This window comes from Lissotriton vulgaris, chromosome 1_1 (assembly GCF_964263255.1).
Source record: "Lissotriton vulgaris chromosome 1_1, aLisVul1.2, whole genome shotgun sequence".
Lineage (NCBI taxonomy): Eukaryota > Metazoa > Chordata > Amphibia > Caudata > Salamandridae > Lissotriton > Lissotriton vulgaris.
In genome coordinates, this window is record NC_141685.1 from 1,327,804,669 (window position 1) to 1,327,830,259 (window position 25,591).

General features: G+C 47.9%; 1 protein-coding gene across 1 annotated transcript in view; it reads right to left on the reverse strand.

The window, feature by feature from the left end:
- The window catches only part of CERS5 (ceramide synthase 5), a 377,000-nt gene that overhangs the window by 171,714 nt on the left and 179,695 nt on the right, over positions 1-25,591 (reverse strand). The window contains exons 6-7 of the mRNA XM_086966198.1: positions 23,592-23,684; positions 7,760-7,888 (exon numbers count right to left, since the gene is read on the reverse strand). Of these exons, the coding sequence (XP_086822324.1) occupies positions 7,760-7,888; positions 23,592-23,684 (222 nt within the window). The remainder of the gene's footprint in view (positions 1-7,759; positions 7,889-23,591; positions 23,685-25,591) is intronic.

Consider the following 25,591-nt stretch of genomic DNA (forward strand, 5'->3'; position numbering starts at 1 on the left):
CGGAATCGACCGAGGGCTCCTTTGAGAGGGTCTTAGCTTGGCTATGTCGCGGGGCTGTAGACCGAAAGGATGGATCTTGGCTAAGGCCTTTCGGCGATGCCTCGACCGGAGCCGGAGCGGGCTGAATGTCAATGATAGGCCCTGGAAGTGCGGGCGGACTCGGTTCACCACCGGAGTCGTCATCAACGGCCGCAAGGGCCTGATCGTCGTCCCCTACCTCGACGACATCCTGGTCGTGGCCGAACTCCTCGTCTGGCTCGTCCACTTCATAATTTGAGTCTTGTTCCGACGCCGGTTCCGACATTTCTTCGGGAACGTCATCTTCCGCCTCATCCTCATCGTGGATGAGTTCCTCGTCCCCGGCATCGAAGATGTTTGCAGGTGCTGGAGCCGACTGTTGGGCCGACTGCCTTGCCGCGCGTCGAAGTTTAATAGTCTTCTTCGATCGGAACCTCGAGCAGGCGAAACATTTTGACTCGTCGTGGTCGGGGGACAAACAGGTGTTGCACACTGGGTGCACATCTAAGTTCGAATATTTTGAATTACACACAGGACACCGCTTAAACGGGGTCCGTTCCATCGTCGATGTAGTCTGGGCCTGAGTCGTCGAGAGAAACTTTTTTCGATGTCGATTGAAGAACCGAAAGGGCCAGGCACCGAACGATACAATACCGACGCTAAGAAGGCCTTTTGGCCTCAGGAATAGAAAGAGTACAAGTTAAGTAACTGGAGTAAGAGATTAGACATCCGAACCCAATGGCGGGAAAAAACAATCTGGGGATGGAGAGGATGCCCATGCGCACTGTAGTCCAGGGGAGGAGCCACCTATCTCGTGATACTTCGAAGACTCTTCCAGGACAACAATGTGCAATCATCCGGACCCAACACTAGGCGGCGATCTATGCACAGGTATGAATTCAGCAGCCCTCATGCCTAGAACACCTGCTTCTGATCTAGATAAAAGCTACTTGATTTGAATCAAACTTACTGGTGTGTCTCAGTCATTGTGTGTGCTCACTGGCTCAGTGGATGTGTGCGCTGTGTGGTCACTTTACACCTAAGCTTTCAGGTGCCTACCTGCCCGGGCCAAGCTACCCCCCGGGGAACTGGTGACCCCAGTTCCTACAGTGGGAAATACAAAATGTTCTAACTCTGTTTTTCTCACAGCACTGCAGTGAGGTACATCGCAATTACTACATCACTCCCGAGCTTCCTGCACCTACAGAGCACACTGTTCGAGCTCATGCTCTCCTATCACCAATATGACAGACATAACCCTAATGACTTGTAATTTACGAGGTCTTAATGACCCCCAGAAGATGAGATTAGTCTTCGCACACCTCCGCCAACACAGAGCAGACATAGTACTCTTACAGGAGCTACACTTGACCAAGACCTCGAGGAACAGGCTGCGCTCTGGGTGGCTTGGTGAGGCGCATGTTGTAACATACTCTGCCTATGTACGGGGGGGGGGGGGTTGTGGCACTCATCAGAAAAAGGTTACAATGGCAGACCCTGAGCTCCCTATGTGATAGGGAGGGGAGATATGTAGACCTCCATGAGATATTTCCTGGCATGAGAGTCACTATAGCCTGTGTGTATGACCCAAATGTAGATGTCCCAAGCTCTTTGACTCTCTGGGGTGGTGACTTCAATTTGGTGCTAGATCCTCATCTAGACAAATCACCAACTAAGTGCAGACCTCCCCCTCGTGCAGAAGCTCACCTGAATTCTGTGCTTGATGATACCGATCTCGTCAGCATCTGGCGGGCCAGGCATCTCCTGTGAAGTGAGGGCACATGTTTTACAGAGGCCCATGGGGTCTGGTTTCACATAGACTACTGGCTGGTCACGAGGGATGTGTGCCCTCGTACAACTGTTGGGCCGCATATTGTGACTGGCAAAGGGGGGGCAGGTTGCTAGCGCCCAGGCTTTTATATGGAGGCTCCGCCCTTCACTCTTCGAGATCCCGTGTTCCATGTGGATATGTGAGCTGCTGTGCTTGCATACTAGGAGAGTAACTCCAGCACAGTAGAATCCCTTAAGTGCTCTGGGAGGCCTTCAAGGCTTATATCAGAGGAATTTGACCTCTAATTCTTCAAGAAGGGCGATCAGTGCTTACAGGTGTAGTTTTGCAAAGAACTGTCAGATTATCAGGAGGATATTAAGCACAATGAGGCCACCTTCAGACGATACATTGAGAAAGACAGAGTTGGTAAAACACTAGCAGCCCTGCTAAATAAAAAATGGCGTAGTTCCTACACAGTGGAACTGGTGACCGATGCGGAAACTACCTCATGGACAGGGGCTCACTGAATACCATCCAGCTACTGTAGCTGGATAACTAAAACACACACACACACAGTACCTAGACACTCCTATCACAATAGAAAATAATATACAGACCCTCCGCAGCCTGCCTGGCGTCAAGCCCCCCTGACTTAGATGGAGTGACTGTCCAGTTGTATAAGGAGTACTTAGTCTCACTGGTCCTGCACCTCCTAACAATGAATGAAGAAGCATGGAGCACAGCACACCTGCCCCTTCTCTGAAAGAAGCATTAATAGTCACTATTCTAAAACTTAACAAGGTTCATAATCGCAGTGATACATACAGACCCTGCTCCATGATTAACAATGACAACAAAATACTTACCAAATTGCTGACTTCTAAACTCCAAAAACAACAAGTGATGGACTGAATGTGGATCAATGTCACACATTCCCCCAGTCAAAAGATCTGGGCCCAAATCCATCGTTCTTTTGCACTCCACACCACCCTGGGTTAGACAATGGCGATATGCAAATCAGCTCTGACCCTGTTGCCCCATGGGAACAGTCCAGTCCGAACTACAAAAGCCATGTCCTTCCCAGAATGGAATCAAGCATCCGAGGACCGGACCGGTTTCGAGGTAACACCTCTCATCAGCCCGGCTAGCTTGACTCCAAGTGGTGTGGAGTGCCTGGGACCCACGTCTGGGCATCCCCAGCGCACTTAGGGCGGCAATTGCAAAAACAACAAGTGATGGACCGAATGTGGATCAATGTCCCACATTCCCCCAGTCAAAAGATCTGGGCCCAAATCCATCGTTTTTTTGCACTCCACACCACCCTGGGTTAGACAATGGCGATATGCAAATCAGCTCTGACCCTGTTGCCCCATGGGAACAGTCCAGTCCGAACTACAAAAGCCATGTCCTTCCCAGAATGGAATCAAGCATCCGAGGACCGGACCGGTTTCGAGGTAACACCTCTCATCAGCCCGGCTAGCTTGACTCCAAGTGGTGTGGAGTGCCTGGGACCCGCGTCTGGGCATCCCCAGCGCACTTAGGGCGGCAATTGCAAAAACAACAAGTGATGGACCGAATGTGGATCAATGTCACACATTCCCCCAGTCAAAAGATCTGGGCCCAAATCCATCGTTTTTTTGCACTCCACACCATCCTGGGTTAGACAATGGCGATATGCAAATCAGCTCTGACCCTGTTGCCCCATGGGAACAGTCCAGTCCGAACTACAAAAGCCATGTCCTTCCCAGAATGGAATCAAGCATCCGAGGACTGGACCGGTTTCGAGGTAACACCTCTCATCAGCCCGGCTAGCTTGACTCCAAGTGGTGTGGAGTGCCTGGGACCCACGTCTGGGCATCCCCAGCGCACTTAGGGCGGCAATTGCAAAAACAACAAGTGATGGACCGAATGTGGATCAATGTCACACATTCCCCCAGTCAAAAGATCTGGGCCCAAATCCATCGTTTTTTTGCACTCCACACCACCCTGGGTTAGACAATGGCGATATGCAAATCAGCTCTGACCCTGTTGCCCCATGGGAACAGTCCAGTCCGAACTACAAAAGCCATGTCCTTCCCAGAATGGAATCAAGCATCCGAGGACCGGACGGGTTTCGAGGTAACACCTCTCATCAGCCCGGCTAGCTTGACTCCAAGTGGTGTGATCCTCATTCGGTCCATCACCTGTTGTTTTTGCAAACTCGCTATAAGTGTACTGGGGATGCCCAGATGTGGGTCCCAGGCACTCCACACCACTGGAGTCAAGCTAGCCGGGCTGATGAGAGGTGTTACCTCGAAACCGGTCCGGTCCTCGGATGCTTGATTCCGTTCTGGGAAGGACATGGCTTTTGTAGTTCGGACTGGACTGTTCCCATGGGGCACAGGGTCAGAGCTGATTTGCATATCGCCATTGTCTAACCCAGGGTGGTGTGGAGTGCAAAAAAACGATGGATTAGGACCCAGATCTTTTGACTGGGTTGAATGTGTGACATTGATCCTCATTCGGTCCATCACCTGTTGTTTTTGCAAACTCGCTATAAGTGTACTGGGGATGCCCAGACGTGGGTCCCAGGCACTCCACACCACTGGAGTCAAGCTAGCCGGGCTGATGAGAGGTGTTACCTCGAAACCGGTCCGGTCCTCGGATGCTTGATTCCGTTCTGGGAAGGACATGGCTTTTGTAGTTCGGACTGGACTGTTCCCATGGGACACAGGGTCAGAGCTGATTTGCATATCGCCATTGTCTAACCCAGGGTGGTGTGGAGTGCAAAAAAACGATGGATTAGGACCCAGATCTTTTGACTGGGTTGAATGTGTGACATTGATCCTCATTCGGTCCATCACCTGTTGTTTTTGCAAACTCGCTATAAGTGTACTGGGGATGCCCAGACGTGGGTCCCAGGCACTCCACACCACTGGAGTCAAGCTAGCCGGGCTGATGAGAGGTGTTACCTCGAAACCGGTCCGGTCCTCGGATGCTTGATTCCGTTCTGGGAAGGACATGGCTTTTGTAGTTCGGACTGGACTGTTCCCATGGGGCACAGGGTCAGAGCTGATTTGCATATCGCCATTGTCTAACCCAGGGTGGTGTGGAGTGCAAAAAAACGATGGATTAGGACCCAGATCTTTTGACTGGGTTGAATGTGTGACATTGATCCTCATTCGGTCCATCACCTGTTGTTTTTGCAAACTCGCTATAAGTGTACTGGGGATGCCCAGACGTGGGTCCCAGGCACTCCACACCACTGGAGTCAAGCTAGCCGGGCTGATGAGAGGTGTTACCTCGAAACCGGTCCGGTCCTCGGATGCTTGATTCCGTTCTGGGAAGGACATGGCTTTTGTAGTTCGGACTGGACTGTTCCCATGGGGCACAGGGTCAGAGCTGATTTGCATATCGCCATTGTCTAACCCAGGGTGGTGTGGAGTGCAAAAAAACGATGGATTAGGACCCAGATCTTTTGACTGGGTTGAATGTGTGACATTGATCCTCATTCGGTCCATCACCTGTTGTTTTTGCAGACTTCTAAACTCCAGCCCCTACTGCCGAGTATTGTTCAGCCGGATGAATCGGGCTTTGCCCCAGGTTACTCAACTGCCTGCAACCTATATACTCTTTGCACTATTATATAAACGAACCCCGAAACGTCCAATGGCTACTGTATTCCTGGACACCACAAATACATTTGACTCCCTGGAGTGTCCCATTATTTTCGCATTCCTTCAGAAGCAGGGTTTTAGACGACTTTTCCTTCAGTGGATCAGACTCCTCCATGCGCTCCACATGACCAGGCTCTGCATTAATGGCACAGCCGCTCCCCTATAACCATCAAAGGTACAAGGCTAGGATGCCAGCTCGCCCCAATCTTTTTTGCCATTGGGATGGAGCTTCTGGCGGCACATCTGCAGAGGGGTCTGGCTTTTACAGCACGCAGACTGATAGTATCCAAGTACACGGATGATGTGACTCTGCCTTCGAGAGTACCCCAGGAATTCCTGCTGTTCGCCCAACTCACTGCAATAAATATTAACTGGTTCAAGTCTGTTATCTTCCACATGAGAGAAGCGAAAATTCGCTTTTCGACAGTTTCCACTTGAGTGGGCTGGAGCCTGTGTGTGGTACCTGGTCCTATGGATTACCACAAACCTGGACCAGCTGTGGTAGAGAACTATAGTGTCGCAGTCGAGGGTTGGGCTGCTGCTGTCGATGGCGGGTAGGATAGCCGCCACAAAGATTGTCGCACTGCCCAATATCCCAATCCCCCTCACCAGAGATTTCATTGCCCGTCTTTGATCACTGATGACCCGATGGACTTGGGCAGGCAAGCAGCCTAGGCTTGCATGAGACGTGCTGATGGTCCCGTTTGAGCCGGGTGACCTGGGTGCCCCTGATTTCGAATCATACTGTTATTGCACACAAGTGCAGCATTCTTTTATTGGTTCCATTCCATGACGTTCCTGCCACATACTTGCTGTGAAGGAACACAATATATCTCCGTACCCTCTGGCCACAGTGATAAGTGCCTGCCACAGCCCCCCAGAGGCACAGTAGACACGGTGCAGTGCACCACCTGGATGTGGGACTGGATCTGCCAGGAAGCGCAACCAGACTGTCTATATGACGCTCAAGTGCCAGAGGAGTGTAATCCAATGCTTCCCCCCTACTCTGGAGGGCTGTACTCTGAGACAATTGACCCAGGCGGGCCTCACCAAATTGGGTGTTCTGTATGAAGATGGAACCTTTATTAGTATGCAGAAGGTGCTATCTCGGCACAAAAGTGTACCACTAGACACAATATTGTATTATCACCTGCCTGCTGCCTGTAAAGCACTGCATCCCTCATTTCTCCAAGAGCCTGGGGGCTTGGCAGTCCTAGAGCGTATGTTCAATTCTCCCTCCCCTAAACAAACTAATCATAAGATTGTATAGAATCACGCAGGACAGGTGCCTGTGGCCACACCTGGGGCACTTGAACATTGGAGCGAGACCTGGGGCCCACACTTTGGGACAATTGCTGGATGTACTGCTGCTCCCAAGCAGCTGCACTCTCCAACTACAGACTGCGCTTAATACACATCAAGTACTTATACAGGGGCTACCGCACCATGATAGGGCTTTGTAAAATGGGGTTCAGAGCAGACAATAGCTGTATTAGATACAGGAGGGAGGATGCAGATTTTTTTACATTTAGCTTGGGGCTGCAATAGAGAGGCTCACTTCAGGACCAGAGTCTTCGATCAGCTTGAGGATGTGAAGGGCTGGAGTCTGCAGAGAGCCTGTGGTTGCACTACTGAGATACGTTAAAGATGCACCTGATGTTGCTCACAGCCAAGAAAAAGGTGTCCGTGTTCTGGGGGAGTGGGGCGAAGAGACACAGCCTGGCACCACAGCAGATAGGCTGGCTGATAGATCTGGCATATTTTCAGGAAAGGCTTAATGAATACTGGGCATTAATGCTGGCAAAAGCCACACCCTGGGATATATGGGCTCCCCTCAGCACATATCTGGCACGGTTTGATCAGGAAACAGTAACACTACCAGGACATAATTCGGAGGAGGCAAATGCACAAAGTATATACAGATACAACACACACTCCCCAAAGTGTGCCAACAAAAACTGGTCCACCTCGGACAATTGATGACATTTCTCGCCTTAAGAAGTATGTCTAGCACGGAACCTGTGCAACAGACTAGTAACACTATCGTCCATATAAGTTCCCTGCTATAACATTTCCTTGTTTTGTTTGTTTCTCTTCTGCCTCTGTTGGTGTTTCTCAATTCAAAATCGATATCCTTATTAATAAAAAGCAAGGTAAGGAAGAGTAAAACCTACAATTAGAGGAACATCATCATAGTATACACTTTTATGGTAATAACTAACTGCCAACTGTAAGGCAGAGGCATTGGGTAAGCATGTCATAGATTTCTAATACAGCACCAACAGTGACTCGATTTCGGTCATGAAAAACTCACCTCTAAGAAGAAGTCAGATGCATCATGTAGACACATCACCAGAGTACCCACTCGCACCATGTTGTTTACATAGGAAAACGATATTAGGGAAATCGTAGCCAAGTGATGGACAAACATGATCAGGAAATCCTGTAGATGAGAGAGAACACAAACCTGACAATCATACAACCATCCTAAACACTAATTTACCTTTAAATGAGATCCCTCAACAACATTCACACACTTGCAATTACTACGCAAAGAAGCCAACAAAGAGAACAGCAATGAGCCACATCTCTTCACTAGAAAAAAAAGCCATGGGAAAATGAAAAAAAATAGTTGCTTACCTTTAACTACAGTTCTCCAGTATTTTTTTTTCTTCCGTATATTCACATGCTTGAATTATTCCACTTTATCAGGCTGTGAATCCTTGGAAGAAGTCAATGTATATATTGTTGTGCCCACACACACTCTGGTAACATTGCCAACAGCCATACACTACATATAGTCTATCCACCAAACTTTGGGCAATGAGGTGGTGACATGCACAGCTTAACTCCTTTGAGAGGTTTCAACTATTTAATGTTCACAGCTTTTCGAAAGTAAATAACCTCTGGGGGAAAAATGGTAAAAGGTTGGGGTTGAATGTGAATCTGTGAAAAATAATGCTGGAGAACTGTAGTTATATAAAAGTAACTTTTTTCTTCTCCAGCATTGACTTTACATTTGGGCCCCTTAATTAATAACAGCAAAGCAGTAGGTGAAGACAAAAAAGTGGAATGAGGTTCGCCTTTTACAGCTTTTAAAGCACTGCTTGGTTTACTGTCGACTCCACTCCTGAATGTGCTTCAGGGCAATAATGCTTGGCCAAGGCTTGAGTTTTCCTCCATGCACTTCTCCGCAGATTGCTTTTAGGGATGCTTTAACAAAGTGAGCAGTTGCAACCGCCATCCATGCTTGGTATAGGGAGCTCTGGCCACATCTGAGATGTCCACCCTCATCCTGCAGAGATGCATCATGTCAAACCTTATTTCAGCAAGAATCTTCCGTTTTAATTCTGCCGAAAGACTAGCAGAAGCTGGTTATGTTGGTAAAAGTCTTTTTGTCTGTTAGAAATAACATTTCAAATATATTTTGATGTCTAATGAATATAATGTTCATACAGCTACAGTTAAAGCTGCAGGCAACAAGTAGGTAATGTGATCTGTGGTTTAAATGAACGAATGACAGCACTTTCCTAAGAAATGCCTGATATATCTTCAAAGAAGCTCAATCGTTGTTAGATAGACCAATAAGGTTTTTTATTTGCTCAGGAAAGCAGATCAGACTTGTCTGGCACAAACGATGGCCAACAAGACGGCAGTCTTGAAAGAAAGGTAATGCACTAGAGCCCAATAAAGGTGGGCTGAGAGTACTACTCTATTTAGTAGCTTTGATCCTGGTGGGAAATAACTAAAGTGTCTGCTCAAATCCACATTGAGAGTTAGGATGGGCAATTTGGCTTCCTTGTGCATTGTAAGATAGCAGCAGTGTGCACAGGGATTGAAAAATACTTTGTTCCTGCAGTGGTGAGTCGTAGAAGGTACAGCAAAAATAGATGAAGGGACAAGGACAGCAAAGCCAGATTTTTCGACTGTGCTTTGAACGTAATAGCTAAAGTCCTCAAAGTAAAAAGCGTTCTATCAGAACTATTTGCTCTATTTTTTGCTTACAGTCATCCAGCAGATCTAGACAGTGAAACTAAGTCTGGGTAAAGCTGGGGGGTGGGGGGGTGGAGTGTTTGTGGCTCTCCACAGATTCCATAACAACATATCTCAAATGTGAAGAAAATTTGTTTTTCTAGCCAAAGTTTGAGGTTTGCAATACATTAAAGAGTAAAAAAAACTTTGTAAGATATACATAAGTCACACTTCACTAGACTCACCTTGGTGCCCAGTTTTCAGAAATGCTTGGCATGTTTTCATGGGTGACAGTGGAATCAGAGCCCAAACTCCACATCTAACCCACATTAAAAAAAATGTGATTTTGGTGGGTGAAATGTTGTATCTTCAGATCAAGTTGTGGGGTGTTTTGTCTTGCAGGCACTTGTTCCAGCCAAACAGTAGACTATTTGTAATTAACAACTAAATCTCTCTGCCTTTTTGGTTTTCACATGGAAGCCAGAGTGCAAGAAATAACATTTTGGAGGAAAATAAAAAACCTCTGAATAACATGAGCAGATAACCCCAAAATTCAGAAGTGTACAAAAACACATGTTCTTCAACTACTCAGCATCTTGTGCACATTTCAGAAATACATGAGTTGCAATGGGTTACCTGTATCGCCATGACGCCTTACTTGGCGTGCTGTTTTCCCATGCCTAAGGCCACTGGAAAGGCTGTATATTTATAGAGTTATTCAGCACAGAGACTTCTGTTGAGAATATCCAAACTCACTTCCCAAGTCTACAGACGAGCTGTGTTACCATCTAACTAACCCATTAGGATTACCCTATGGAGTTTTCATGCAACTCTAGGTAGCCCCATCCCTCACGTCCTGATGAAGACCTACCCAGATGGTTCTCAGTGACAGCAATATCTTGGGTCAAAACATCAACGCTGTCAAAATTGCCAGTACTAAAACATAATCCTATTGAACACTTAAAGACAACTTTCCAGTTGCCAAGGATATTTGGGAATTTTTAACTATATCATACTTGACAAATAGCACGCAGGCGGCTGAAGCACTGATGTTAATTTTGTAATGAGCACTTTCTTCACTTTTGCTGACTGGAGCAACTTACTGTACAGTGTAAATCGATACTTTCACGCACTTGCGCCATAATATATAGATATAGCTTTACCTCGGATTGGGTTTTCATTTAATAAAATAAATGTGTCTGTTGTCAAAAGTATTCAATTGTTCTATCCCAACGGGACCATTTGTCTATTGTACTAAACGCTACCCACTTTTTGAGGTTCACTGGTTTACCCCATTGAATCGTCATGGCAAGTAGGTTTAAAGCACAAAAATTTGGAATTCTGCTTGATCATGAAAGCTTGGAAGATGATGATCCTAACACAGCAATCATTTCGCAGATGACATTTTATTTGGGGGGGGGGGGGTGCATATGCTTTCTTGTACAGCACTCCCCCCCCCCCCCCCCATTTTTCCCATAATAACAAAAACATACCTATATTTAGGCAATTTTCTCTGTGCCCTCTGGGGAAATCCTCAAATCCAGGGTACCTTTAGAATACCAAGAATGTTAGAAAAAAAGACACTTTGGCATAGATACCTTACGTGAAGAAAAGTTAGGAAGGCATAGGCTTGAAGAACCCCAAATACTAAACAATGATGCTATGACGCAGCCAGCCACATCATTGAACTTTTTTGTGTGTCAGGAAAGGCGGGAAAACGAACTCAACGCAGCGAGGTTGAAGAGACAGGGCACACGCTGTCTAGTCGAAACCTAAAACCGAATGTGTCCTAGTGTAAAGTAATTTCTATTTTATTTTTAGAGTTTTATGAAGTGCAAAGTCAACCCAAAGGTATTGGAGCGTTTTACTTGAGCACCAGTTATGTTACACATTCATTTTTTTGGTGTCATAATTTTTTATTGGAGGCACAGGGAGATTAGGTGATTTACCCAGAATACAGGATGTTGATCTGGCACCTAGTCTCCAACCTGATTCCCCGCTCCAAATTCAGTAGCTGTGGCAGTCAGGCAACATCCTCTTTGCATTAATACTATAGGACTCAAGAGGGGAAAGAAGTAACAGCTATTGTGAAACAACAGCCTTCTTTGCTGCAGTCTTAAACTTCTATAGTTTTAGAAACAAGCCTAACATATGGATGAGGCATAATACATTTTAAAACTCCAATCCCAAATCCTGAGTACAGTTAAAGTCGGGCACAAACTCCAGCTTGAACCAAACTCACTCTCACACTCCAGGTGTGAAGCACAGACACCACCGGTTATTGCGTGGTAGGCTACGGCCAGCTCAAATCTGGGTAAAATCGCATATGTGACTTGTGTGCACCTGGAAATGGGGGTATCATTCAGTAATAAGAGTATTAACGAGTCCCACGCTGCACAAAAAGGATGGGGCCATGCTGTGCATCCAGTGAATACTAAATCCTGCACAATGAGCACTAACTGAGTGGTCAAGCTAACACAGAAGCTATGCAATTTGCTGGATTATTGCTTACATGTCTAGGCATCAAGAATTCCAGTAGAATTGGTAGTTTTCTTACCAGCTGGTTTAGAAGCAAATTAAGTAACTCCACCCATTCCTGAATGACAAAAAATACCCCTGCATTAAAAATGATCTCTGTCGGAGTAAGGAGGGGGGAAGCAGTAACAAAGATGGGGGCGGGTGGGAGATAGGAAGCAGCAACAAAGATGGGGGCGGGTGGGAGGGAGGAAGCAGAAACAAGGATGGGGGCGGGTGGGAGGGGAGAAGCAACAACAAGGATGGGGGCGGGTGAGAGGGGAGAAGCAACAACAAGGATGGGGCGGGTGGGAGGGGGAAGCAGCAACAAGGATGGGGGCGGGTGGGAGGGGGGAAGCAGCAACAAGGATGGGTCGGGTGGGAGGGGGGAAGCAGCTACAAGGATGGGGCGGGTGGGAGGGGGGAGGCAGCAACAAAGATGGGGGCGGTTGGGAGGGGGGAAGCAGCAACAAGGATGGGGGCGGGTGGGAGGGGGGAAGCAGCAACAAGGATGGGGCGGGTAGGAGGGGGGAAGCAGCAACAAGGATGGGGCGGGTGGGAGGGGGGAAGCAGCAACAAGGATGGGGCGGGTGGGAGGGGGGAAGCAGCAACAAGGATGGGGCGGGTAGGAGGGGGAAGCAGCAACAAGGATGGGGCGGGTGGGAGGGGGGAAGCAGCAACAAGGATGGGGCGGGTGGGAGGGGGGAAGCAGCAACAAGGATGGGGCGGGTGGGAGGGGGGGAAGTAGCAACACAGATGGGGTGGGTGGGAGGGGGGAGTAGCAACACGGGTGGGAGGGGGGAAGCAGCAACACGGATGGGGCGGGTGGGAGGGGGGAAGCAGCAACACGGATGGGGCGGGTGGGAGGGGGGAAGCAGCAACACGGATGGGGCGGGTGGGAGGGGGGAAGCAGCAACAAGGATGGGGCGGGTGGGAGGGGGGAAGCAGAAACAAGGATGGGGCGGGTGGGAGGGGGGAAGCAGCAACAAGGATGGGGCGGGTGGGAGGGGGGGAAGTAGCAACACAGATGGGGTGGGTGGGAGGGGGGAGTAGCAACACGGGTGGGAGGGGGGAAGCAGCAACACGGATGGGGCGGGTGGGAGGGGGGAAGCAGCAACACGGATGGGGCGGGTGGGAGGGGGGAAGCAGCAACACGGATGGGGCGGGTGGGAGGGGGGAAGCAGCAACAAGGACAGGGTGGGAGGAGGGAAGCAGCAACAAGGATGAGTCGGGCAAGAGGGGGAAAGAAGCAGCAAGAATGATGCGGGCAAGAGGGGGAAGAAGCAACAAGGGTGGCTGTGGCAATCACAGAGGGGCCAACTACTGCGATTTTAAGTAATCTGTGTGCCTCGCTGTAGACCCTAGTCCCCATAGATAAACACAAGGGTTTCAACCAGCATTGCCTCGGGTTGTTATACGCTGGGCAAGCAAACAGAATGTGGGCCACAGATTCAACCCTATCGGGGCAAAAAGGACAGTTGCTATTATTTGCATGAAAATTAGACCACTTTGAAGTAAAGGCCTTAATGGATAATGTTCCCACTCTAAACTGGTGGAATAATTTTCCATCACGTGCCAATGTGATTAGATCCCAGTACTGTTTATATTTGGGTTCAGATTTAGTTTGAAGGAAGGTGCTGGACAGGGTAAGACTGCTGGAAACTGAAAACTGCCGGTAATATATCATGTGCCAATCAGCTGCCTTTAACTCTGTTTTACTGGGAAACGGACTTCCCTCGGGGGAAGTCCACAGCCGACTCAATCCCATCTCACAAAGAATGTTTTTTTAACTCATAAACCACTCAATTTTGTTGTTTACATCTATATCCCGAATTTCTAACACAGCCAGTGCATAATTGGCTAGTTCAGGAGTCACCCAGAGTCTCCTACAGTATAATACTAATCTATAACGGGCTACATCCCTAATAGAAGTCCATATAAAGGGGGATCAGTGGGGTAGATTGTGGCAGGCCCAATAACGATCTTAAGAATTTATTTTGGCCCGCCACTAGGGAATCCAGTTTTACATGCGCCCACAAATCTGAACCATAAAGGGTTGAATTGAATCCAATTTTGGAGTTATAGATCTGCAATACTGGAGCTATGGGTTTGGTATAGGAGCGTCTACGCTCCCTAAGCAGCACACCCGAGAGTGGAGCATGTCTCACCGTGAGACAGTCTATTTGCGGCTTCCAGGTCATTTTTTTCTCTATAGTTACCCCTAAATATGAAAAAAATCGCTGTTTGCTCTAAAACACCTTCCTGCATCCTAACTTCACTGATGTATTTGTTCAAGTTCTGGAGGACCATAAACTTCGTTTTGTCAACATTGACAACGAGGTCATGATCCGCACAGAACTCCTCAAATCTTGACAAGGCACGTTGGAGGCCCGGTCTTATTTTGGAGAGAATGAGAGTATCCTCGGCGAACATTAGGAGTGGGATCCTTAGCCCAGCTAGACTTGGGGCGTCAGTGGGGCAGTTTTCAAAGTATTTCAAAACCCCATTTATATATATTGAAAATAGGGTGGGTGCGAGAACGCACCCCTGCCTTACCCCCTTCTCAACCAAAAACTTTTCAGTGGTGCGGCCTGCCTTGTCCCACCTAACCTGGGCAAAATCGTCCGTGTACAGTTTGACAACAAAAGCCAAGATGTCTAATGGTATACCCAGCTTTAAAAGACTGTGCCACAGCTTAGAACGTGGAACTAGGTCAAAAGCAGACCTAAGGTCCACGAAGCTGCATAGATAGAGCCTCTCCCCAAGGTGACAGTACGCCAGTATATGAGAATGAACCGCAAAACCTGGTCCACTGTACTGATACATCGTCAGAAACCTGCTTGTAAATCTGAGAGGATGTGACATTCCTCCATCCATACCTGCATTCTACCTAAAACCACTCTTGCCGCTACCTTCTGAATGCAATCAATCAGGCTTATAGGCCTGTAATTTCCTGGAAGGGAGCGATCCCCCTTTTTAAAGATGGGAAGAATTACTGCACCTGCCCAGGAACTGGGGATCACCGCTCCCTTATCGATGGCATTAATTAATCGTTGAATGTACGCTGCCCAGGATTCAAGGTCTTGTAAAAAAAGATCTGCAGGAATGCAGTCAAGACCTGGAGCCCTACCTTTCAGGACCTGGAGAAGGGCAGATTCTACTTCCTTTTTTGTGATGCAGAGGGAAGGAAGAGGAGATGGCACTACAAATGTGTCTTGAACTCCTAGATCATTAGCAAATTGACCTTTGAAGTGGCGGACCCACTGATCTGATTCCACATAATTTGTGGGAGCTTTGCTAGGATCCCCACTCCCCCATTTCACCAGAGGCCAAAAGCTAGTCATATCCCTCCCAGAGCATGCATTGAGAAGGCCAAAATCTTGTCAGATCCCTTCCAGCACATGCATGTTATAATGGGTACAGATGACAAAACATTCCGGTTGTGACATGCATCAGTCCTTGTGAGCAGATCCGAGAACAGCCAACACATGTTTCGTTACATCCAGTGACTTGCTCAAAGCTCTATGGAAGAGTTGGGCTACTGAAAGACCATAGTTCGATGATTGTGTGTGTTATATAGGTCGCTTGTCAGTTAAGGTAAGTCCTGAAAATGTAAACTTTACCCGTGAAAATTTACCAGAAGGCAAGTAATGGCTACAAAACGAGTCTATAAAATAAGCTTACTGACAAAATGGTTGTCCACGATTATGGACAGTCTATCTAGAGGAGAGGGGCCTATAAGCCTTTATACCCAGCCGGGTGCATCGCCAAGACGGCTTCTTTTGTGATTGCTTATTTGTCAAACTTTCAAGATATGGACATATAAGAGTCCATCAGGAGCTGCCCATAGACATGTTTCGTAGCCATTACTGGATTTCTGGTAAATTTTCAAGGGCAAAGTTTACATTTTCAGGACTTACCTGGACTGACAAGCAACCTTTATCACAACAGCCAGTTGTCGAGATAGGGGATGACTGGAACCCTGATCTTCGCAGATGAGCTGCAACCACCGCCATCACCTTCGTGAACACCCGAGGGGCGCTGGTAAAGCCAAAGGGGAGCACGGTAAACTGAAAATGCTTGTGGCCTACCGTGAACCGCAAATAGAGCCGTTTGGCCGGCAGGACGGGGATGTGAAAATAGGCACCCTGCAAGCACAACGCTAACATCCAGTCTCCAGGTCCGAGGGCAGACAGGACCTGAGCTAGCGTCAACATTTTCCAGAGGAAGCGGTTAACGTTCCAGAGATCCAAGCTAGGACACTGGCCTTTGTCCTTTTTGGGCACCAGAAAGTAGTGGGAGTAGCACCACGACCTACTTCTGGGGCAGGAACTCGCTCAATGGCTTCCTTGGCAAGAGAGCCATAATTTCCTGCTGGAGAAGGGCCTGATGATTCTCCGACATGTGATGGCACTGAGGTGGCATGGCGGGGGGAGGGAGTCTCGAAGGGGCGGGAGTAGCCCCTTCGGATTTTCTGCAAAGCCCACCTGTCCGACGTGATGGTGCGCCAGTGGGGAGATGATAGCGAATCCTGCCGCCCACTGGCGATTGGTGGCCCTGGAAGGTCAAGACTAGGAGGGATTGGAGGCGGCTGCAGAGGGGGTGGTGGACTGGCCAGCTCGCTGGCCCCCAGACTCACGAAGGTGGGTCCCACGTCCCCGGACAACGGATGGGCAGAACAGCTTGCGCCCGCCTGTCGCTCTCGGTGGGACAAGGGGCAAAAAGCTGACTGCGCAGGGTGAGTGGTGGAGAGGCCCAAGGACTTGGCTGTAGGCCATGAGTCCTTGAAGCACTCTAGTGCGCTGTCTGCCTTGTCGCCGAACAGGCGACGCCCATCAAAAGGCATGTCCATGAGGGAATCGTGGACATTAAACATAGTTTACCACAAATACTTTTACCCGCAGGGAATCACAACATGGTCTTTACAACGACTGAGTTGTAATGCAAATGCTACTTACCAGTATGCATCTGTTCTTGGCATGTAGGGCTGCTGACATTTGTTGCCTTTGCGCCACATCACAAAGGTAACGCTATTTCCAAGGCTGGTATTGCTAGGTGGATCGTGAAATGTATTCAGATCTGCTATGCAAAGGCAAGACGCACTCTTACAATTCCACCAAGAGCCCACTCCACCAGAAAGTTGGGGGCCTCTATGGCTTTCCTTGGAAACATTCCCTTAGAGGACATATGTAGAGCAGCCACATGGTCTACCACACATACATTTACTAAGCATTACTGTGTAGATGTGCACTCTAAACAGCAGGCAGCTGTAGGGCAGGCTGTTCTCAAGACACTTTTCCAAATTGCTGCAGCTGGCACGGGCGGCCGCCGCTAATGGAGGGACTGCTATGTATTCTATGCACAGATATGAATTCAGCAGCCCACATGCCTCGAACTGCAAATGCTACTTACCAGTATGCATCTGTTCTTGGCATGTAGGGCTGCTGACATTAATATCGCCCGCCCTCCTCCCCGGCGCCTGTGGCAGCTGCAGTGTTCACATATCATTTCATGGCATGGTCATCATTCACTGAGTTCACTCCATCTCGGCCACAATGGCTAAAAACAATCTGGGGATGGAGTCGATGCCCATGCGCACTGTAGTCCAGGGGAGGAGCCACCTATCTCGTGATACTTCGAAGACTCTTCCAGGACAACAATGTGCAATCATCCGGACCCAACACTAGGCGGCGATCTATGCACAGATATGAATTCAGCAGCCCACATGCCTCGAACCAACGCATACCATTACCCTGCAAGTCGTAACAACGACTTGCAGAGGGGGAAGAACGTGTGGATTTAAAATCCAACACCTTCCCTACTTTTGCACATACTGGAGTTGGAATAGTAAAACATACTATTCCAACATCCAGCGCCCCTCCCCCCCACAAGTCGTTGTTGCAAATTGAGGGTAATGGTATGCGTTGTTACAACACGGTTGTTGTAATGACTGTGCTGTAAGTCCCTGTGGGGAAAAAAATGCAGAAAAAAAGGAGGTATATTCAGCTTGGATATCCCCAGAAGAGCCAGTCAATCTCAGTCGGGCGTACGTTAAAGGGCTACCGACGTTGAAATCATCCTACTTAGCGAGTCGGCGGTGTCCCGTCCACAGCGTATGGAAAACTTCGCTGTGTCCCTCCCCTCGGCAACTGCACGGGAGAGTACAGCCCGAGCCTCCTCCGGGCACTGGGGCAGTACATGTGCAACCATATCCCACACACAGTGAGAATAACGGCCCAACAGACATGTGGCGTTTACCGACTGCAGTCCCAAGCTGGAGGAAGAAAACATCTTCTTCCCAAGATGGTCCAGCTTTTTGGATTCCCTATCAGTTGGTGTGTTCGGGAATGCACCTTTGATTGTGGAGGCTTGGACCACCATGCTCTCAGGGGAGGGGATTTGGGAGAGAAAAGTTGGGTCGGCCGGGGCCAGGCAGTGGCGTCGGACAATCATCCTATCCACAGGTAACCCTGTGTTGGGCTTGGACCAGGTGCCCAAAAGGATGTCGGTTAGGGCTTCATTGAAAAGGTAGCAGGGGCTCCGAAGAGCTCGCTGCCCAATGAAGCACCTCTGTCAGGAGGTTAGTCCTGACTGCCAGCGTAGGTAGCTCCAGGTTGAGAGCCTCGGCCGCCCTACGGAAATACCACTGCGTTAGAAGCTCCCTCCTTCGTAGCCACGGTAGGAGGAGACAAAAGGCCATGGTCTAGGGAAGTATCTAGACAACTGGCTTCCCCGGTTCCTCGCTCCAGTCCGGGTCCTACTCCAACTGGTCAGTCAGAGGGTCTCCAGACCCCTCCCAGTCATTCTCACCCTCCTCTGGCTGCCAATGTGGCCTGATTGGAGCACCAGGGTAGAACAAGGGCACAAAGGTACCCATCGGCGCAGACGTGGTGCCTGTGGAATCGGCACCAGGGGAGGTGTAATCAGGTGGACCGGTGCCTATACAGATCCAGACTTGGATCAAAGGGGACCCTGCAGGCCGGGACCAGAGCCACCAGAGTCGAAGGCCAAGGGCCCCCAGCCGAGTCGGCGGGTCCGAATGGCGTGTCAGCGGAGTCAGTCTGCCCAAAGAGGGCAGGCATCCCTTCGTTAAAGGTGTGAAGCTGGGCATGGGTCGCTCTGGGTCCCGGGAAGGGAGGGAAACTGAGTCGACCCTTCTGGCTCCACACGCCGAGCTGTGGGAGGGGCACCACCAGCATCACTTGTCGCGTCGGCCGACCGACGAGCGAGAAGTCTAAGAGCGATGATGCTTCTTCGACTTCTTGTGCTTCGACTTACCTGATGCTTTAAAGAAGTCTGGTGGTGGTGGTGGTGGCTCCACGACTGGTCCCTCGACCTCCAACGCGACCGGGACCTCGAACTGCGCTGATTCGACTGCCGGGCCTCGAGAAGCTTTCGGGACCGCTCATGCTAAGACTTCGGATTCATGGTCCGGCAATCGTGCACAACTTTGGATCGTGGTAGCGCTCCAGGCAAAACAGGCACACGTGGTGCGTATCACTCACCGACATCAGTCGGCTGCAGGAGCCGCAAGCCTTGAAACCGGGCATCCCCGACGTGCACCAGGAGTCTTACACTCAAAAACGGTGTTGGAAAAGATTGTCAAAAAGTCAGTCAAAAAGCGACTTGAGGTACCGCTCATTCTGGATCTGTGCTAGCTGGCGCTGAAAAGAAAGAACTGACAACAGCAGGCGAGGGCGGTGTCTAAGGAGTTACGGCGCCATCATCCCGGCGACCACCAATGCCACCTTTCGACGAGCAGGATTAGTGCTGACGGAAAACTTACCGGATCCAGTCTGACGCCGGGTGGTAATTCTAAGGTAAGGAATCTATAACTTATTGTCTCTTTCAGATTTGATGATTGTTTCCACCAACGGGAATTGAAGAACTAACACAAAGAGGTGTAGACCCCAAACTTAGTGGATACACATCGAACCATACGGTGGAACAAATCAATCTAATAATGTACCCAATGCCCATGTGCATTACCACCCACGGGAACGTCACTATACCACGTAGCTCAAAAGACTTCTTTGAAGAAAAACAACTTGCATACATACGAGCCCAACACTAGATGGCAGGAGTATGCAGAGAACATCTGTGTGTACAGCAACACAAGCCACATAAAAATTGATTTTCTGTGGAGCAACGTCAGGTACCTCCAAGAGATGAACACCACCCAAGAGGTTCATTCAACTCTGGCCTTCGCATCACAGGCCTTAGGATAGGTTACAGAGTCAACTTTGGAGCAGATTTCGACTCAGCTGCTGGTGAGAGACCTTGGGCGTGCTAGTGTCAGTTGGTTCAGAAGCTCAGAGCCCTTGACCAAAGTCTTTTCTGAAGTAGGGTGGGGGTCCCTTGGGGTCTAGAGGTATCATCAGAGCCAGGAGGTATCAGGTTGGTGGTTTTTGTCACTGAATTAAGAGCTCGATGCCACAATCCCTCAAGAGCTGCGCTAGGTCCAAGATACAAAACCTCTTTCAAAGTCAACTGGCCATCAACAACTGTGTGGAAACAGAGGCTCTGGGCATAGTTTAAGTCCTGGGCCATGTGATCTGCTGCCGTACGATTTCCTGAACCTCTGAAACATCAGAGGACAAAACCTCAGGGCTTCGCTTTCCTGTGGCAGGTGGGATGCCAGACAGACTTCCACTCTCTCATTTCGCTGCCTCAATATCCTCAGAGTCAAAGGGCCCTAGATATGTGAGATGGGTCTGACGCTGCATTTTAAGATGAGCCCAAGAGCGTTCTCTGCAATATTTTGTTTTTGAAATCTTGGTAGGCTGAGCAGGATGATTTCATGTGCTCAGGGGACAAGCAGAGTTTACATATCTGAAGGTGATCCAATCACAGAAATTTGTAGTTACAATTTAGGCAAAGCTGATAAGAGTGTATTCTCCATAACACCTTCTGCCAAGGGTCACTCACAAATACATGTAATACAATAAGGAGCCAAGAGGGAAATAAGGGTACCTATGGGATAGCCCTCCACTCAATAAGCATCAATACCAAAAGATCCCAGTACCCTGGACGTGGGTTAGCATTCGTCTAATGGGGCATCCTAGTATTGTTAGCTGCAAAATATACTATTTGATTCCAGACAACACACCTACTCTACATTAAGTTGGGTGTGTTCTTCAAGTGCCTACCCGTCCAAAACAAACCATTATTTGTAACCACAAAAAGGGAGAATCCGGGCTGCTTTCAACTAGACACACCAACCTATGACTGCTCAACTGAGACAGTACATATACCCACACTTAGAAATACACAAATATAAAAAATGTGTGTGGTGAAAAGGAAGGCGCCTCACGGGCAAACACCCTCGGGGCACTTGGCAGATGTTACCAGTTTCCTACCCCTTTCTCATCATTGGTCGCCATTCCTTTTCAAAATAAAAACAAGTGTTCAAAACAAAACCATGCGTGTTTGTGCAAAAAGACGGGTGCAAGACAAAAACACTCAAGGATTCGCTCCTTGATATGACAACAAAAGTGATTAAAATCAGCAGTCACACCAATGTTACAATTTTATTACTGGATATGGTGTGTACTGGTGAATTAAGAAGGCAGGTAGCTTAACATTGCATACCAATACCCATAGCCAACATGCTTCACTGCCCTACCCATCTTTTTACACAAACACGCATGGTTTTGTTTTGGACACTGTTTTTATTTTGAAAAGGAATGGCGACCAATGATGAGAAAGGGGTAGGAAACTGGTAACATCTGCCAAGTGCCCCGAGGGTGTTCGCCCGTGAGGCGCCTTCCTTTTCACTACACACATTTTTTATGCTTGTCTATTTCTTAGTGTGGGTATATGTACTGTCTCAGTTGAGCAGTCATAGGTGGATGTGTCGAGTTGAAAGCAGCCCGGATTCTCCCTTTTTGTGGTTACAAATAATGGTTTGTTTTGGACGGGTAGGCACTTGAAGAACACACCCAACTTTATGTAGCGTAGGTGTGTGGTCTGGAATCAAATAGTATATTTTCCAGCTAACAATATTAGGATTCCCCATTAGACGAATGCTAACCCACGTCCAGGGTACTGGGATATTTTGGTATTGATGATCACTCACAAATGCAACCTGAGCCTCCCAAGGATGGAGAAAAAAAAAAACATTCACAGATGCAGAAGATGCTTCGTCCGGCAATGGATCAGGTATCCTCAATGGTCCTGGAGCTAAAGTTGGAAACATTTGAACCAGACGGTGAAAAAAAACAATCTGAGGTGACTTCTTTATCATGATACATCGTGGGAGAATCTAGGAGTTCATAAGATATTGCGACAAGGGTTTAAAGAAAAAAAAAAAAAAAACATCCAAGCCCGAAGGTGAAAAAAAACTATCTGAGATGGGTTCTTTATACTGGTACATTGTGGGCCAAAGAAGGTATTCACAAGATATCCACACCCAAAACTGGATGAAAGAAATATGTAAAACACTGTAAAGCATGCGTGTGTGTGTGTACAGTAACAAATGTTGAAAAACACAGTGTACTCTTGTAAAGTATTCCGAGATCCTACAGAAAGGCAGTGCTAATTAGGGGTTATCAGACAGTGCACATTTCATGATGGAAAACTTGCTGACTATTTCGCTTTACTAAGATTTGTCCCTAATTGTGTAGACCTCTAAAGAGTTCATATTCTTGTCCCAGACTCACCCGATATTGTGGTTAATAAGTACCATCCACTATGGGACCTCCAGGTAAGAAAAAGTAAAATAATTTCAGGTCTAAAAACACCAACTCGCTCTGTCAAGCAGTTGCTGCACTGCCAAAGTCACTTACGCCATTTTTAAACTGCAGGCATTGCTAGATTGGACAGAGCTTGGAATGGTAGAACTTGAATTAAAATGGCCTTATGTTGTGCCCCAGACCATAGTTTCCATGCTTTTCCTAAACTGCAAAGACATGCCTTAAAATGAGTGGTGAAAGTCTGGTAGACCTGTAATGGATTTCATACCATGGGTGAGTAATATTTCTTTAACACCACACGCAATACCCTTTGAACTGAAAAGAAATAACAATGTAATTGAAAACATATTCCAATGTCAGCCAGTGAATACACGCTGAAAGTTTAAGAGCAACATGGCACCTTGAAAAAGACACAAAAGGTCCAGTGAAACTCCAACCACTCATTACAATAAATGAAATGTCCTTTTTCGAAATGCCTGCAAGATACATGCATGCATGTCTAAACAAGGGAACTATGCTGGAGTCTAAAGAAATACAAGAGACAGCTGGCATTCATTAGCAATGGATTAAAAACAAGAATGATAGAGTGAATCAAAGCTTAAAGTCTTGGTGAAATGCTTCATTCTAGGTTTCTGACGCTCAGTTCTTTGAAAGATTGGGTAAAAGGAAAGGGGCACAATGCACTGGACAGTATTGAGGCAAAGGGATACTGTTATGCCACTGTATAGGTGGTGTGCGTCTGAGGTTCTTTATTGCCTCCTTGGAAACACCGGTTTCATAGTTTGCCCCATCACAAGGTGGGACTAGTCAGAAGTAACATTCTGACTAACGGGTGAGAGTTGGTAGAATATAAAGAATATTGGTGGCAAATTGTGATTTTCTATTTATTTACTAATGTGTCTAGACAGAAAGCCTCAAATGCCAACAAGAATGTGGAAGGACCAAACAACAAAATGTTAAACTTACCTTTCGCCTAATATCTGTAAACTGTGAGAACATAAGAGACCAGTAGAAGGCCAGCTCCATAATATAATAGTAGTACAAGTCAGGAGTTAGAGCCTGTTAAATGAAGAAAGCTAATTATAACACACAAAAATAATCTATTTGCAGTAATCATTTATGTGAAAGATTCAATGTTACTCCTCCCTCAAACACAATCTACAGTGGTACCTGACAAAAGCTGGAGTTCAACTCTCCAAAGGCAGCTCTCACAATTTGTATCTGCTAGCATAAAGCTGTTTTGCTTGATGGATGTTGTTTAGATCATCACACATGTTTCAGGGTTGATCATTTTAATATACCTATACACAATTACTCTGATGTTCCATCACTTAAGTTGCAAAAATTGAAGTTTTCTCATTCGAAAAGCCTATGTTCTTTTGCTCATATGACATTTAATTCTATGTCAGTACGGGAGGCGAGGATTATGCTTTACTATCTCCACTCTATTAACCAATTAACCAGCCACAATCAAATGTTATGTATAACAACATTAAACTTTAATTCACACGAGTCTTTGGGAAAAGAAACAAAACAGTCTATCAGAACACCGCGGATTCTCCCGACATTCTCTGGAGATGCTCTATCCTTCTCTTACTTCGCTGCTCCAGCAGCCTCAGCCAAGTCTTTTCGCTCCATGTTTTATAATGAAGTTTACTATGTTATTAAGGGTTCGAAATATGGTTTAGTACCATTAATCACACTGTGAAGGTTCTCGCTGTACGTGTCTGTTGCAGTAGCGGCTGGTGTCTGATATAAGTAGTGAGTAGCACGGGGAGGGAGGGCAGTAACAACCAAACCCAAAAAACACTTCCCTGATGCTTGGGCACTCTTCTTATCGCTCCTCTTCTGCTCCTCTGGGCACAGTATGGCTCCCAGACTCCCCTGCGGCCAATCCCAACGCTGCTCTCACCATGACAGCAGCTTTGGGATTGGGCAGAAAGCACTAGTTTTGCGCTCCATCAGGGGTGGGTGCCTGCGCCTGCTTGACTCTCCACCCAGCAAGGCAGCAGGGTTGGAGAGTAGTCAGTGCCCCTTACGGTTTGGCCATCCTAAGATGGCCGGCCTAACCACCAGGCGGACTGAACGCAGTGCCCAATACTACCCCTACCCCTGCTGCAATGCAGTGGCCCGCCCACATGACTAGGACGGATGGACAAAAAAGGATAATTTTATTTTCCATCTGCCTCTGCGGCCAGGGGTGGGGAACATGCTCCTACGTCATTAGCTGAGGAGGCGCCGCTGGTCTGTTGCCTGTTTTGACAAAAATTGCCTTTCCTTTAAAACACGGCGCCAGGAGTGTTTTTGCTCCTTCGCGGCTGCTTTGATTCACTTAGGCTCTGTATGCGGTGCGGTGCGGTCATCCGGTCACTTGGGGGACCGTGCATTAAAAATCAACACGCTCATGAGCGTCCTACCTCCGGGGCAGCAGGCGCATCACTTTCACCCGCTCCATTCAAAAAGTGAAGAGCATCTGGCAGCAATTGAGTAAGGGGCTGATATTTTGACCGTTTTAGTGCCACATGAGAGCCGCCGCCTGGAGCTGAACACCCACTCAGCAGGTAAGAATAATCTTGAGTGAGATATAGAACTGGGACACGTCCCAGGTGGATAAAGACAGTTCCCTATAGAATAAAGGGAGTGCTTGCCCCAAGGCCTGTCTGGGTCCTTTGCTCAATCCTTTCAGCGATTACCTGCAACTTCCTGGGTTTCCCTAGATACTCTAGCCCCTTTCCATTGTATAAGCTCTCATCACCCTCCATAATAAATATGGAGAACTCTGAGGAGTACATGGAGGAAGAAGGCATTAATTACCTCCATATTGACAACCACTTCTGCCAGGTTATGGTGCAACTATTTTTTGAAGCAGTATCCCAGGTTGTGGCGCACTTGGAAAAGAAAATACTCCAGCTGCAGGCTCCATGCCAAAAAACCCTTGAACCAAGGCAAGTTCTTTCTTGGCCACG